Genomic DNA, 12319 nt, shown 5'->3' with positions numbered 1-12319 from the left:
GCTAAGATTCCCCATGGCATCAGTTACTACAAAATCTATTGAACGCAAAGCTATGGATCATTTTGGAGAACTCATTTGCAGGGTCTCACTTCTGGAGCAGAAGCCAGGAAGGCCGGCAGCCCTGAGGCCTGCAATACATGTGGGTTTTTGAGGAACATGATCCACAGTCAGCAAGAGCAAATCTCATCTGTACTTCAAACTTCAGATACCAAAGTCTGCTCCTTAAGGATTAAGGCACTACCCACTTCAGACACTGAGTCCTTGCAAAAGAGTATCAGTGATTAACCTTCTTCACAGTGAGCTCTGGTTTGCCTGAAGGCTTGGGTACCTGGCCCTCCACCCTGCCCCCATCCCCTTGTGTAGACTTAAGTTATGCAGCAATTATGCATTTGCTTCACTATTCTTCTCATTTAAAAAAAATAATGGAACTTGACTTGTTGAGCAAATAACACAAAAAAGAGTATGGAACTGCATGACCTACACATACACTACTGCAACAAATGTTTCTTAAGTGCCTTTAGTGTATTTCTTGGTTATACTGTTGGTAGTGCTCAGTACATGTTAAGCCCTACAGAAGCTTTTCTGTCCTTTTGCGTACAGTTAATGACTTTGTACCTCACAGACATAGATCAAACATCATGCTTACACCTCTCACTTGTTCAGTCAGATACCCCATCAAGAGCTGAGATAAATGGCCCAGTGATAGAATTGTGTAAGTACGACTGAATGAGCAATCACCCATGATCAAAGCTGACATCTTTGCATATGGATGCTGCTGCACGGTGAAGACCATACTACATCCTCTGCAGCTTTTAACTGCTTTGCACCTTTTGTTGCAGTCTGATGGTCCTCTACCTTGAACTCTTACTGGAAAAACAAAACAAAACAAAAAAAAAAACCAACACCAAACAAACAAAAAAAACCCCAAACCAGCAAAATGTTGCTTCCATATTGTGCAAATTCCTGTCCCAGTTTATCTCCTTGAATCTGTTGATGCAGCCCCAACAGAGGAAGATGAAAGGTCACCAGCAGAAAATCTATTTTTTGAATTTGGCCTTGGTCTATGGAAGGAAAATAACATTGCAGCATGTCTTACATAAGAGTACAGGACCAGGCAAATTCATTCATGTAATGAAATCACATGGCCTTCAAATACTGCTGGCTCTCCATGTTGGAACAGACTGAGGTGAGAAGAGTATGCTGATGAAAAGTACTAATAATCTTCTGTACAGAGAATAGGTGAGACCTACAGTCAACAGCAGGCCCGAATTGAATGATGGCTGGGAAAATTTTGCTCCAATAGCTTGCTCAATTATCTTTGCCCCAAAAAGAGACAGAGAGGAGTCTCCAGCTTTCTCTTCCCCAAAGAAGAGAAAGCATTTTGTAAGCCTCTTTTGTTTCACATGAAGAGCAAAAGCAAGATATAAGTTTACAATAACTTCCATTATTGTAAAACCATGTGCCTTATGAGTGCCAGTAAGCATGATTATGACCTTAATTATTGCAGTTTTATGAATTTTTAAATAAATGTTTTCTAAACCACTGTGCAAAACTACTGGGGCTCCTACTTTTCATTCATGTACTTGTTTGTTTGTTTTTAAGATGGTAAGCCATAAAAACATTATGCCATGCATATAATTTTGTCTGTTGCTTGAGATGTATTTTCTGTTTCCTTGTTCTGAGCACAGGTCATTCCCATTTCACTTGTTGGTCTCAGCTCTTAAATGGAGAGCTTTACTTTTGGTTATTGAAAGGACTGCATGATGGCCTGGATTCCTGCTACTCAAATAAGCTCTGAATCACCTAATTTTTCTCTCCATATCCACCTCTCCAATAAAACAAATATCCTCCAGAGCGCAGCAAACCTGGTTTAGTGAGTATGTTTCTCCAGACTACACAGCCTGTCTTTTGGAAACCCAGCTCCTGTACCTGAAAAGAGCTTGATTTTGTCCCCTAATATTGTGTGAGGGAACAGCATGTGAGATAGCCCTGATCTTGGTTTTTACCTCATTTCCCACCAGTAACATGACCCCAGGTCCACCTGGACTCCCGCTGCTTCCAGCTGGGTGCTCTCCAGACAGAGTGGCTGCTGGCCAGACCAAAGCAAGGTACTTCAAGCTAAAGAGAATGTGCTCAAAAACATGCTCCCCTAATATCCACCACATTCTCACACACAGGAGGAACAGGGGGAAAAGCAAAAGTAATGCCAACACTGAAAGTCATTGTATTTTCGGTCTGGAGGCAACCTAGCAGGGCTATTCAAATAGCAACATTACAGGCTGCCCAGGGAGGTGGTGGAGTCACTGTCCCTGGAGATGTTCAAGAACCGTGTGGATGTTTGTGGCACTGGGAGATGTGGTCAGTGGGCACAGTGGGGATGGGCTGAAGGCTGAATTTGGTGATTCCAGAAGTCATTTCCAACCTTAATGGTTCTATGTTACTAGTAACAAAAGTCTTCATTGAATCACATGGGTAAGCCAGTCTGACACCTCAGGTAACACCCAGCGCTGCTCTCCCAAGGCCATGCCAGCAGACATCACCATGACTTCAGGGTGGGCTGATGTCTGTGACTAGCAGTATACTTGATTTTCATTAGTTGTCTGCCACATCATCACCACATTATAAAGGTCCTTTGTAGCATCAAGGCCACATAACTAAGTAAAACAGAAATCTGTGGTGTGGAGAACCTGGTTGGTGGATATCCTTTCAGGCACAATTATTATTGCCTATATCATATTGATTTATGAATAAGATAAAGGAGTACAAATGCAGCTGAATAGGCCAGTAGGAAAATCGCTAGTGTGTATGAATGCAAAATGCATACAAGTCACGTATGAAGCCAGTGTATGAAAAGAAAAAAAGGATGCTGTGAGAGAGAAATGTGGGCAAGAAATGGGGAAATACTGGAAACACTGAAAAAAATCTTGCAGTGTGCCTGCTGTCTCACAGAGCACCCAGGGGCAGACAAACTGGGCTGGTGAATGCAAAGTATTTTTGGTTAACCTCGCTGTGGGAAGAATGCTCACTGTGTCCATCAGACACTGCGGCTTCTTTCACTGCTGTTACTATGGGAAAATGAGCTGCTGTGAGGCTGTCTGCAGCCAGTGGTACAGCTGAAATTATGTGTGTGTTTTGCCAGTGGACAGGGCCAAGTGAGGTAAATTCATTAAACAAGTGAGTTTATTTTTACTTACATTTAGGGCAATAAAATATTAAGGGAAATAATACAGCAAGAATAAAAGCAAGGTAATGCACGTAATCATTACTGCAGAAAATTAACTACGGTCATTAAGAAACATCTCCAATTGCCCTCATACTTCTCCATCATCCAGGTCTGCAGTATCTGGGTAGCATCTGCTGCAGTGAGGATTTGGAGAACCTTTCCTGGCAACTGGGGGGTCCTACACATTGAGTCCACTTGGAGATGAGGTCCCTGATGTTGCTGCAAGCAGGTCCAGGTTTTATATTGCTGAATAAACAAACTTACATAACTTGAAGTGAAATCTGGTTTAATTCTCCTTTCGGATTCCACCTCAGGCCTGGTTAAGGCTCAAAGAGGAACCAGGGATGTTTGTGTATTTGTAGGCCTTGACACCATCCTTCCAAACAGGGAAAAGTTAATGTATTCTGAAAATGTTCTGTCTTGCTAATGGTCAGACACTGATGTTACATAGTGGTTGGTTGTGAGGTTCATCTGGAGGCCAGCTTTGGTTTGGGGCAGGTTGTGCAGGTCTTAGTACTTCAGTGTGCTAAATGGAACTTAGAGGAAAGGTTTAACAGCTCAGAATTCAACATGACATGCACCCAGGTAACTTAATGCTGCTCACCTGATGCATACTATAGACTATTGGCCTTTGCTGTCCCTGATGGGCCTCTGCATAGCTGTTAACACACCTTTAATGGCTGGACTTACCTTGTGGTGCCATGGAGGAGCTATTTCTCTCCAAGCTGTTAATCAGCTGTCCATTCCAAAACAAAAAAATATGCTAAATTTGGTCCTGGGAACAAGAAGGATGATGGTTATCAAGTTTGTTCAAAGAAAAGGGAAACTGCACTGTGAGACACAGTAGGGTGTAAGCGGCACAGTGCAATCCATGCAAGCCCTGCACAGGAAAGCTGTTAAACAGAGCACTGCTTTTTAGAACTGATTATGGAGTCTGTTTGCATATCTGATAAAGCACAGTGTTTTGCAGATGCAGCAGCTGACAGGGGAAGTTTCTCATTAAATAAATCAAAACCTACCACGGTTAGTAAAGGGAACTGGACAAAATACAGCAGTGCCACTGTCCCTGGAAATATAAGGCCATCTTTAGGGTGCATAAACCTAGGTAAGGAATAGGGAACTCCACCTGCTTTCATACCATCGTTCCTAAATCAGCTGATATACACTATGGACAAAACGCCAGTCGGATGCAAAGAGATGGCAAAGCTGGACGTCATGCGGTTGTGCTCCATGGCCCGAGCTGCTGGGAGAGGAAGGTTCCAGCAGCGGCCAGTAGGTGGAAGTAAGACATAAGAAAAGGGTCACGAGAATAACCAAGGGATGTAGAATCCGAAGTCAGTGGTATGATTTACCCAAAATGAATGACGGAAATAGTCAGCTAAACTCCAACAGTGCCAGGAAACTCTCGTGAAGAGGTAAAGCAGTGTGAGCTAGAACAGTGGCTTTACAGACTGAGAAAGAAAGTGAGGTGCTTTGACACACGGGACATGGTAAGGCAAAGGGTCAGAAAAAGAATCTACGGGCAGCTCCACTCTTCAGGCTAAGGCTAGTTGTGGCCAAACTCTCTTGGAACAGGCTTTGCTTGGACAAAACAGCCACTGCCTGGGGACAGCAGCCATTGCTTTGCAGGTATCCAGGCTCCCAGATGCTCTTCTGGTTTCTGGTGCAAATTCTGCCATGACTGAGATATCTCTTGTATCTCAAATATGTAACATTTCTTTTTTGCAAATGTGGTGATATATATGTATATATTTTTTCCCAGTAGTTTCAGGTAGTACACACATTCCACATTACAAGGAAGGGACCACCTTCTGTCCAAGAACCACACATTCATAGCATGGTTCATAGGATGGTAATTTCTGCATTTCTACAGAGCAGATGCGCAAAAAGGCACAACTAGGTTCCCTGTACAAGGAGTACGCTCATGTAACTCGGCAGGAACTTTGTGCAAGGACAGACCATAAACTCTATCCTATTGAATCAGAAGGACGACATTTCCTCTTTTCTCCACCTTCCTCTTACAACCCCTACAGCAGTTTGCTTTTTGTGATGGCACTGCTGCAGATGCCAGAAAGCTGCTCTTACCTAGAAAGGGAAAGGTTAAACTTCAGCTTGTTCTGGTAAGATTGTAGCTCTCTTCAATCTTACCTGTCATCCAAAAGTTACAGCGAAGAGGATGAAAGCCAGCATGCAGGCTGGCGCTGGAAGCAAGGTGCCTCTGACACTACCAGCGCTTGAGACCTGCAAATGTTGCTATGCAACCGGTGCCTCTGGTTTGATAAATTTCTTGATAAAGCCTTGCAGAGTACCCCAGTATTCAGCTTTGATAACAACTGAGATGGGCTGCTTAATGGCCTGTTTTTCCTGTCCTTGTTAGAGAAAGAACAAAGATGTTGAACACTGGCTTACACTATTTTGACAGTGGTAATGTGCACCAAGGAGGCAAAAGAGCACAGAAACACAGAACATGTAAGACTTAGCAGAGAAATGTATTTACTCAGCCTGCTATCCTACTTATTCTGCACAGATGAATCTGCATGGACGAGACAGGGTACAGTGGCTTCTTATCAGTGCTTTCCTGTTACCTTAATTCTACCTGCAAAGGCAATAGGACTGGATTTATAGGTAGTTACTGAAGCCATGGACCAGCCAGCTCAGAACAAGTGAACAGATCACCTGCAGAAAAGTACTACACAAAGATATGCCTGGGAAGCAAGTCCCATAAACACTTCTCACAGAAGAAGCCAAGAGCTGTATGTATTCTTAGGGCGCAAGGGAAGAGATGTGGGGGAAAAGCACTTCACTGCTGACTAAAATTAAGGCTAACTGCTGGGTTACAAGCAGCTTGGGCTCCTGGATTTATAGACTGGCTGGAACATGGCGTGGTATTCAAGACCAAGGGGCGCAGATTTTGAATCATAGGCAGGAAATCTGCAAGTTTGGTAGTGAAGATTGTCCAGCAAGGCAAACCTGTCACATCGCCTCCTACCTGAGTGCTTGTCAGGTAGGATGCTCTGGAGCTTCAAACCCTTCCCCCAGTCCCACGACTGCAAAACTGCCAGTACCTGAAGTTAGTTGTATGACGATGCACAGAAATAGGGGGAGCAGTGAAAGGGAACAATGCACAAAGGAGAACGAGACAAACTTGTCTAGGTGTACATCATACATTTATTACTGAACAACTCTCTCAACTCCAAAATTGGGCACAGGGATTAAAAATAAAACTTCATTGCACTACGTAGTAAAGCATTACTAGTAACTCTCATAAAAAATGTACAAATTTTGTTAAAAATTTATCAAGCCTTCAAATGATTTGGTTACAGATATTTATAATACATTTAAAACTACATATTAAGTGATTCAATAGAGTATGATTTAAAGGAAACAACCGACAAAATATGATTCCAACAAAAGTCACAAGCTTTCAGAGTCATTAACAGATCTGAAACACAAGTAGCAAAATGAGGTAACAATGTACCAAAGGAAAAAAACAAAACCAAAAAACACAGCTTTTAAAAAGGCCCAAAGATAACTCAGTCAAAAATGTGTTTTCTGTAAGTAAAATAATAATAATAAAAAAAGGCTGGTAAATCCCATCCCAAGTATTACATGATGTGTTAACAGCTGTGAAGTCACATTCATAATAAATGGCCCGTATAAAACAGTATACAACAAAAGGCTTAAATTTCTTTTTTTTTTCTTTTTTATTTTGTAAGGAAAGTCACAAAATGAGACATTGGAATTATCTGTAGGCCTTGATATCCCCTTAAACTTCAGATTTAATTGGCAGTTTATGCCAAAGCCACAGAAGTGCCAATATGATAAAGCAAATGTCTTATGGACTGTTCAGGAGGGGAAGGGGACAGGTGAAGTCAGGAAGGGGAGGAGGGAGATGGAAAACGTCTTGCTGGATGCTGGTGCTGCCTGGCACCACGGCAGGCTGAGAAGTTACACACAAATGTACAAAACACATGGCAGTGAGCAGCTCAGCACGAATCCCCATCAACAGCCACAACCGAGACCGGCTGTGGCTCATCTGAGCTGATCCAGAACATGTGCACGCGTGCTGTTCACACACACTAACCACAGGAAGCAAGTCCACACACATCTGCAATAGACCCATGCAAACAAATGAACCATTTCAGAAGAGACAAGCCTTAAGAGTGCAACAAATCATTCGGGATTTTTCTGAGTTAGACCCTCCCGCTCCTCAGTCTCCCAACGCCTCGCAGAGCTCCACTGGCGAAAGGGACAATCAAGATTTCTCAGCACCCGAAACAGGGTGACTTTCCCCTTGGCTTCAGAAGAATGAGAGTGCTTAGAGAAGTGCCCTCTTCCCACGCTTCAAACTGAACACCGGACATAGTGTGGGTTATGCTTAAATCTGCACACATAGAAATCTTTCTTTTGCAGCTATATAAAAGAGCCTCAGTTTTGTAAGACATGTGGTACATGTTTGATTTTTTTTTTTTTGTTTTTGTGTTTTTTTTTCTTTTTTTTTTTAAAACAAGATGATTTTATTTGTTAAAAAAATAAATTTTTACTATATGTACTTTAACCTGCTGGGTGTCATTGTGAAAGATTACTCCGTAACTCCTCGGGAAGAGAGGAGGCATTTTAGTACTTGGATGTAACAGCATGTCCTCATTTGTTTAAGTGTTCTTAGGCATGAGTAGGAATGGAAAGACAATGTGTTTCTGAGAAATACCTGCGTCACTACACAAATGGAGGCAAGAGCATCTGACATAGGGCAAAATTGTGCTTTTATTTCATCTGCACCATCAGCTGTGATTGGTCTGTAGAGTACTGAAAGAGGGCAAACAGCATGGAGAACGTGTAACACTGAAATTATAATCGATACTAAAGCATAGCAGCATACAAAAGCATCAGAAATGATAGAGAATCAACTTAAAGCTGAGTCTGGCAGCAAGCCACAGCAATATTGCTAACTGTGCCACTTGTGCCGCTGCAACTGAAGTAATGGCAATTCAGGAGAAGTAATCTGATGCGAGAAGTGCATCCTATGAATAACTAACTATGGTACAGGTGGATGTTAGTATTTCGGTGGAACACACTGAAGATGCGACAGTCTGAAATGTTGCTTTTCCAAAAAGCACAAAGAAAACACTACTCATAAAGCAGTGGGATGGAAGCTACCTTCCTTTTAACAGTGTTTCGTTCAGAAGGGGCTCCCGTTTTGCACTGCGGTGGAGTACTCTGGAAACTCAACTGCAAAAACCAAGGGAGCTCCTTCTTCACATTACACTCACCATGAAAACAGCGAGGGACAAAGCAGCAGCATCAGGGCAACTCAACTCTGCAACGAGTGACCAAAAACCACCTTCTTTTGTGATACAACAACAACAAAAACCCCCCAAAAACAGAAGTTTTACTTCTCTGAGAAAATGCTAGAAATTTTATTTTATTCATGAAGCTGCAGGAATAAAATTGTGACCTCTTACAAGTTATTTTAATTGTATACAAACTCCCTTGCAAATGACAAAGAATGGGTATGATTAAAGCCAATGCTTGTAAGCTAGAGGATTATCTATTTAGCAAGCACAATGGCAAAAAATGCAGGGCTGTTGCATAAGACCCTCGGTGTCCTTTCTGCTTCCTTTCATGAAAGAAGTGCATAACTGCAGCATCTTCAGAACTCAGCTCTAATCTCAAATCAACTGAATGCAATTATAGCCCAACTAGAAAAACTGAAAAGGAGAACAGGAACACGTTGATAATGAAATTGCCAACTGAAAATGTTAATATTGCTAAACGATTTGTGTGATATTGCAACTTGACATTGATAAAATAACTTGTAAATGAGCAAAGTAAGAAGTCTGAACTCTGTAACGTGTACTAAAACCCAACATTACTCATCTATGAACAATCAGTGACCCCTTTAGTGGTACGCACTTAAAGCCTCCGAGTAAAGGGAAGCATAACAGCTTGTTTGAATAGTAGGTAGACAGGTAAGTACCTGTGAGTACATTGGGGAGGAAATACTAAATGTCTGTAATTGCTGCACCCATTGTATTTAGTGTGCAACTGCAAACACAAGGAAAGGAACCAGTGTACAGTACTAGTACTGTTTAAATAACACACAAGATTATACACTGCAGCATAATTAATACTACACACATACGTTCTCAGCACATGCTGGTATATAGGTTCTCAAACACGCATGCACACCCATTCCCAAACTCACGTCATGCACCCTCCCACAGGCAAACACATTCACACCATTCACTCCCACTCACAGTATCTGAAGGCTCTATATAAGGTAGATTGCTATACTGTTTGGAGCTACCACTTTTCTTTTTTTTCCTCTTTTTTCTTTTATATAAAAGCACATGCTAAAAGATCACGTCCACAGTAATCTCGCAGCAACACTCAGAATGATCACACAAAAACCAGGGAATGTTAGTGCACACACAAAATTAAGCTAAAGAAGAAAATCTTTGGAGTTCCAATCACACTGTTAGTATAACAATCCCGTAGATGTGAAGACTAGTTATAAGCTTTATAATTGATTAAGTCACACAGTGCAAAGTAAGGTCCACTGACCCTTTTGTGTAAAGGAAAAGGCTGGAAGCCACATGGGTAAGTTCAATAGATAGTTCATATATACACATGACCAGGAACACCCAAACCAGATTTGTGCTCTTAGATTGGTCACTCTAATCACGATGCAATTCTGAAGCATCAGCTCTGCAAATTGGGCAGGTACGATTTGCCTGTGAAACCAGAAACAAGAAAGGGTTTACTGTAATGACATACACATGTGAATGACAAAGAACATCTGTGATGATGCTGCTGCTACTTTCAGAGCTCAGGAGTACTCAACAGCAAAAGACGACAAGGTATGTTCATGCACCTGGTTACTTCAGAGTTTTATGCCTATTGATTCATAAACACATTTAAAAAAAAAAAAAAAAAAAAAGAGGCTTTTTAATATTAAAGATATAAAGAAATGCAGCGAATTGGACTTTGTCTAAGTGCCAGTGGTTATACTAATGCAGATACACTGTAACACCAACAAGAAGGGAGCACCCTAGGATGGGGTACTGTGTGTTCAGTGGGACATACACTTGATTTGATAAGCCTCAAAACCCCATACTGATAGCATAGCAGGAAGAAAGTAATAATGTTTACGCTTTGCTACATGGATTACTGAAAACAAATTCACCATCAGCAGAGAATCTCTAATTTCTCCTTCTCATTTTACCACATAATTTCTTTTTTAAATTCATGAACACATGAAATCAAAGTTGAATTCACAGGTACTGTTTTGTGGAAATGGAAAACAGACAGATGTGACCATGAAAATAATTCTCTTTATGTTCCTTCTTCCTTATGCCAAAGATTATAAAGAAACATACTGAATCAATTATTAAAAAATAACATAGGTATGTAGTTTTCTGAAGTCTGCTGGCATTTCTACTCTAAAAATTGAGAAAAATGAAATAAAAGGAAACGAACAGTAAAATAACAAGCAAATCCCAAAACAATAACCACTCCACCTCAAAACCCATACATAATGAATGCCCTCTAAAACTTCCCATTATTTTTTATTTTTATTTTTTTTACCTTAAGCCACTTATCGACACACTTGGCATGGAACTCGTGGTTACAGGGTAAGACTCTAAGTAGCTGCCTTGACTCAAAATCACACATGCACACCACGCACCTAAAAAAGACAGAAAAGTTCAAATGTATCTTCTATTTAAGAACACCAAACATAGTTCAAACACAACTCTGCTGATATAACTGCAGCACGATAGCTTCAACAGTTACCTGCATTTGTGTTTGAAGACGCACAGCGCAGCAACGTAAACTGTGAATGCTGAGTTTGTCTTTAATTAATAAAACTGCTTACAGATAATCACTGCTTTTAGTTCCTCTAGTGCAGCTGAGGCTGCAGTCTGAAGAAAATACAGCCAGATAAACTACGCAACTTTGAAAGAGATCTATGTACTTACAGTGTCTGTTCTGACTGGTGGTTGTTTGGATTGAACCTATAGGATGGGAGCTGTTCAATGTCCGCCTTCGTCAGTCCTCGTGGTTTGGCTTCTCCCAGACGTTCTGCCAAATTCAGCAAAGCCTGCAAAACATGGAAATTAGACACTTAAAAATTCACTGCTTAAACTCTGGTTCCATGAGATGTGGAGGTGCTGATACACAGCACCACATAACCAGGCTGCACAAATCGCCCTTCTATAAAGAAAGCTTTGGAACCTTAGCTCTCCCCTATATAAGATGACTATATAGGAAGATTTGCCCATCATCCTCTTCCAAACATCTTTCTGAATTATGCAGGGTATTCCTTTGGGATTTCAAAATCTAGTATCAAAGTTCAAACTATTCCCGTGCTTGCATACACAGCTTGGTATGCATTCTGCTTCTGTAAGATCCTCTTCATCCCACTATAGAATTAATAGTGGGCGTAAGCAGAAAAAAAGAAGTCAACACACCTGCTTCCTAATAGTACACTATGAATCTGCTCCTGTGAGAGAAACACAAGAGTTCAGGAGATAGATTTTGATTCCCACCCCACACCTTCGGCTAGATGAATTGAGAGGTGGAGATTTTACATTCAATTGCAAAAACAAATACCATTGAGGTTTAATTTTTTTTCCCCCAAATCTTAAGCTCCTTTTTCCATGAGTCAAATACAACAACGAAGAGTCTCTCATTGTAATTAATTTGCACTCTGTCATGTGTAACTTACACTCTTTTTTTTTAAATGAAAAAAATAAAAGCTTGATGGAGAATGAATGCTTAACAAATTAAGACTTGGTGAAAGCTGCAAACCATTACTAATCACAGTCATTTCTAGTATTTTAAAACTAAGGGCCCAAAGTTTCCAAAACAAGATGATCACGCTTCTGAACTAGCACAGAAGTTACTACATTAATGCTTGCAGTTAAACTAGCAGTGGTGCGTTGCTGCTACAGTGAGCTCTTCAGAGGAGCAGAGGTGAAGAGATGCAAAATAAAAGAGTTTTCCCTTTCAAAAGTATCCGAAGAGAAGCCCAAGGGAACCCAGCAGTTCCAGAATCAACAAAGACATAACAGCTAGGACTGTTCCACAGCTATC

At 41.1% G+C, this 12319-nt stretch overlaps 1 protein-coding gene across 2 annotated transcripts in view; it reads right to left on the bottom strand.

Moving 5' to 3' along the window:
- Positions 1-9550: 9550 nt before the first annotated feature.
- Positions 9551-12319, bottom strand: part of RNF38 (ring finger protein 38) — a 75740-nt gene continuing 72971 nt past the window's right edge. For both annotated transcript variants that reach the window (XM_032441239.1, XM_015849487.2), the window contains 3 exons: positions 11203-11324; positions 10811-10910; positions 9551-9957 (listed from right to left, as the gene is read on the bottom strand). In XM_032441239.1, coding sequence (XP_032297130.1) covers positions 9901-9957; positions 10811-10910; positions 11203-11324 — 279 coding nt within the window. In that variant the 3' untranslated portion in view covers positions 9551-9900. The remainder of the gene's footprint in view (positions 9958-10810; positions 10911-11202; positions 11325-12319) is intronic.

This window comes from Coturnix japonica, chromosome Z (genome assembly GCF_001577835.2).
Source record: "Coturnix japonica isolate 7356 chromosome Z, Coturnix japonica 2.1, whole genome shotgun sequence".
NCBI classification, from domain to species: Eukaryota; Metazoa; Chordata; class Aves; order Galliformes; family Phasianidae; genus Coturnix; species Coturnix japonica.
The sequence above is the reverse complement of the archived record's forward strand: the minus strand, read 5'-3'. Positions and strand labels throughout refer to the sequence as shown.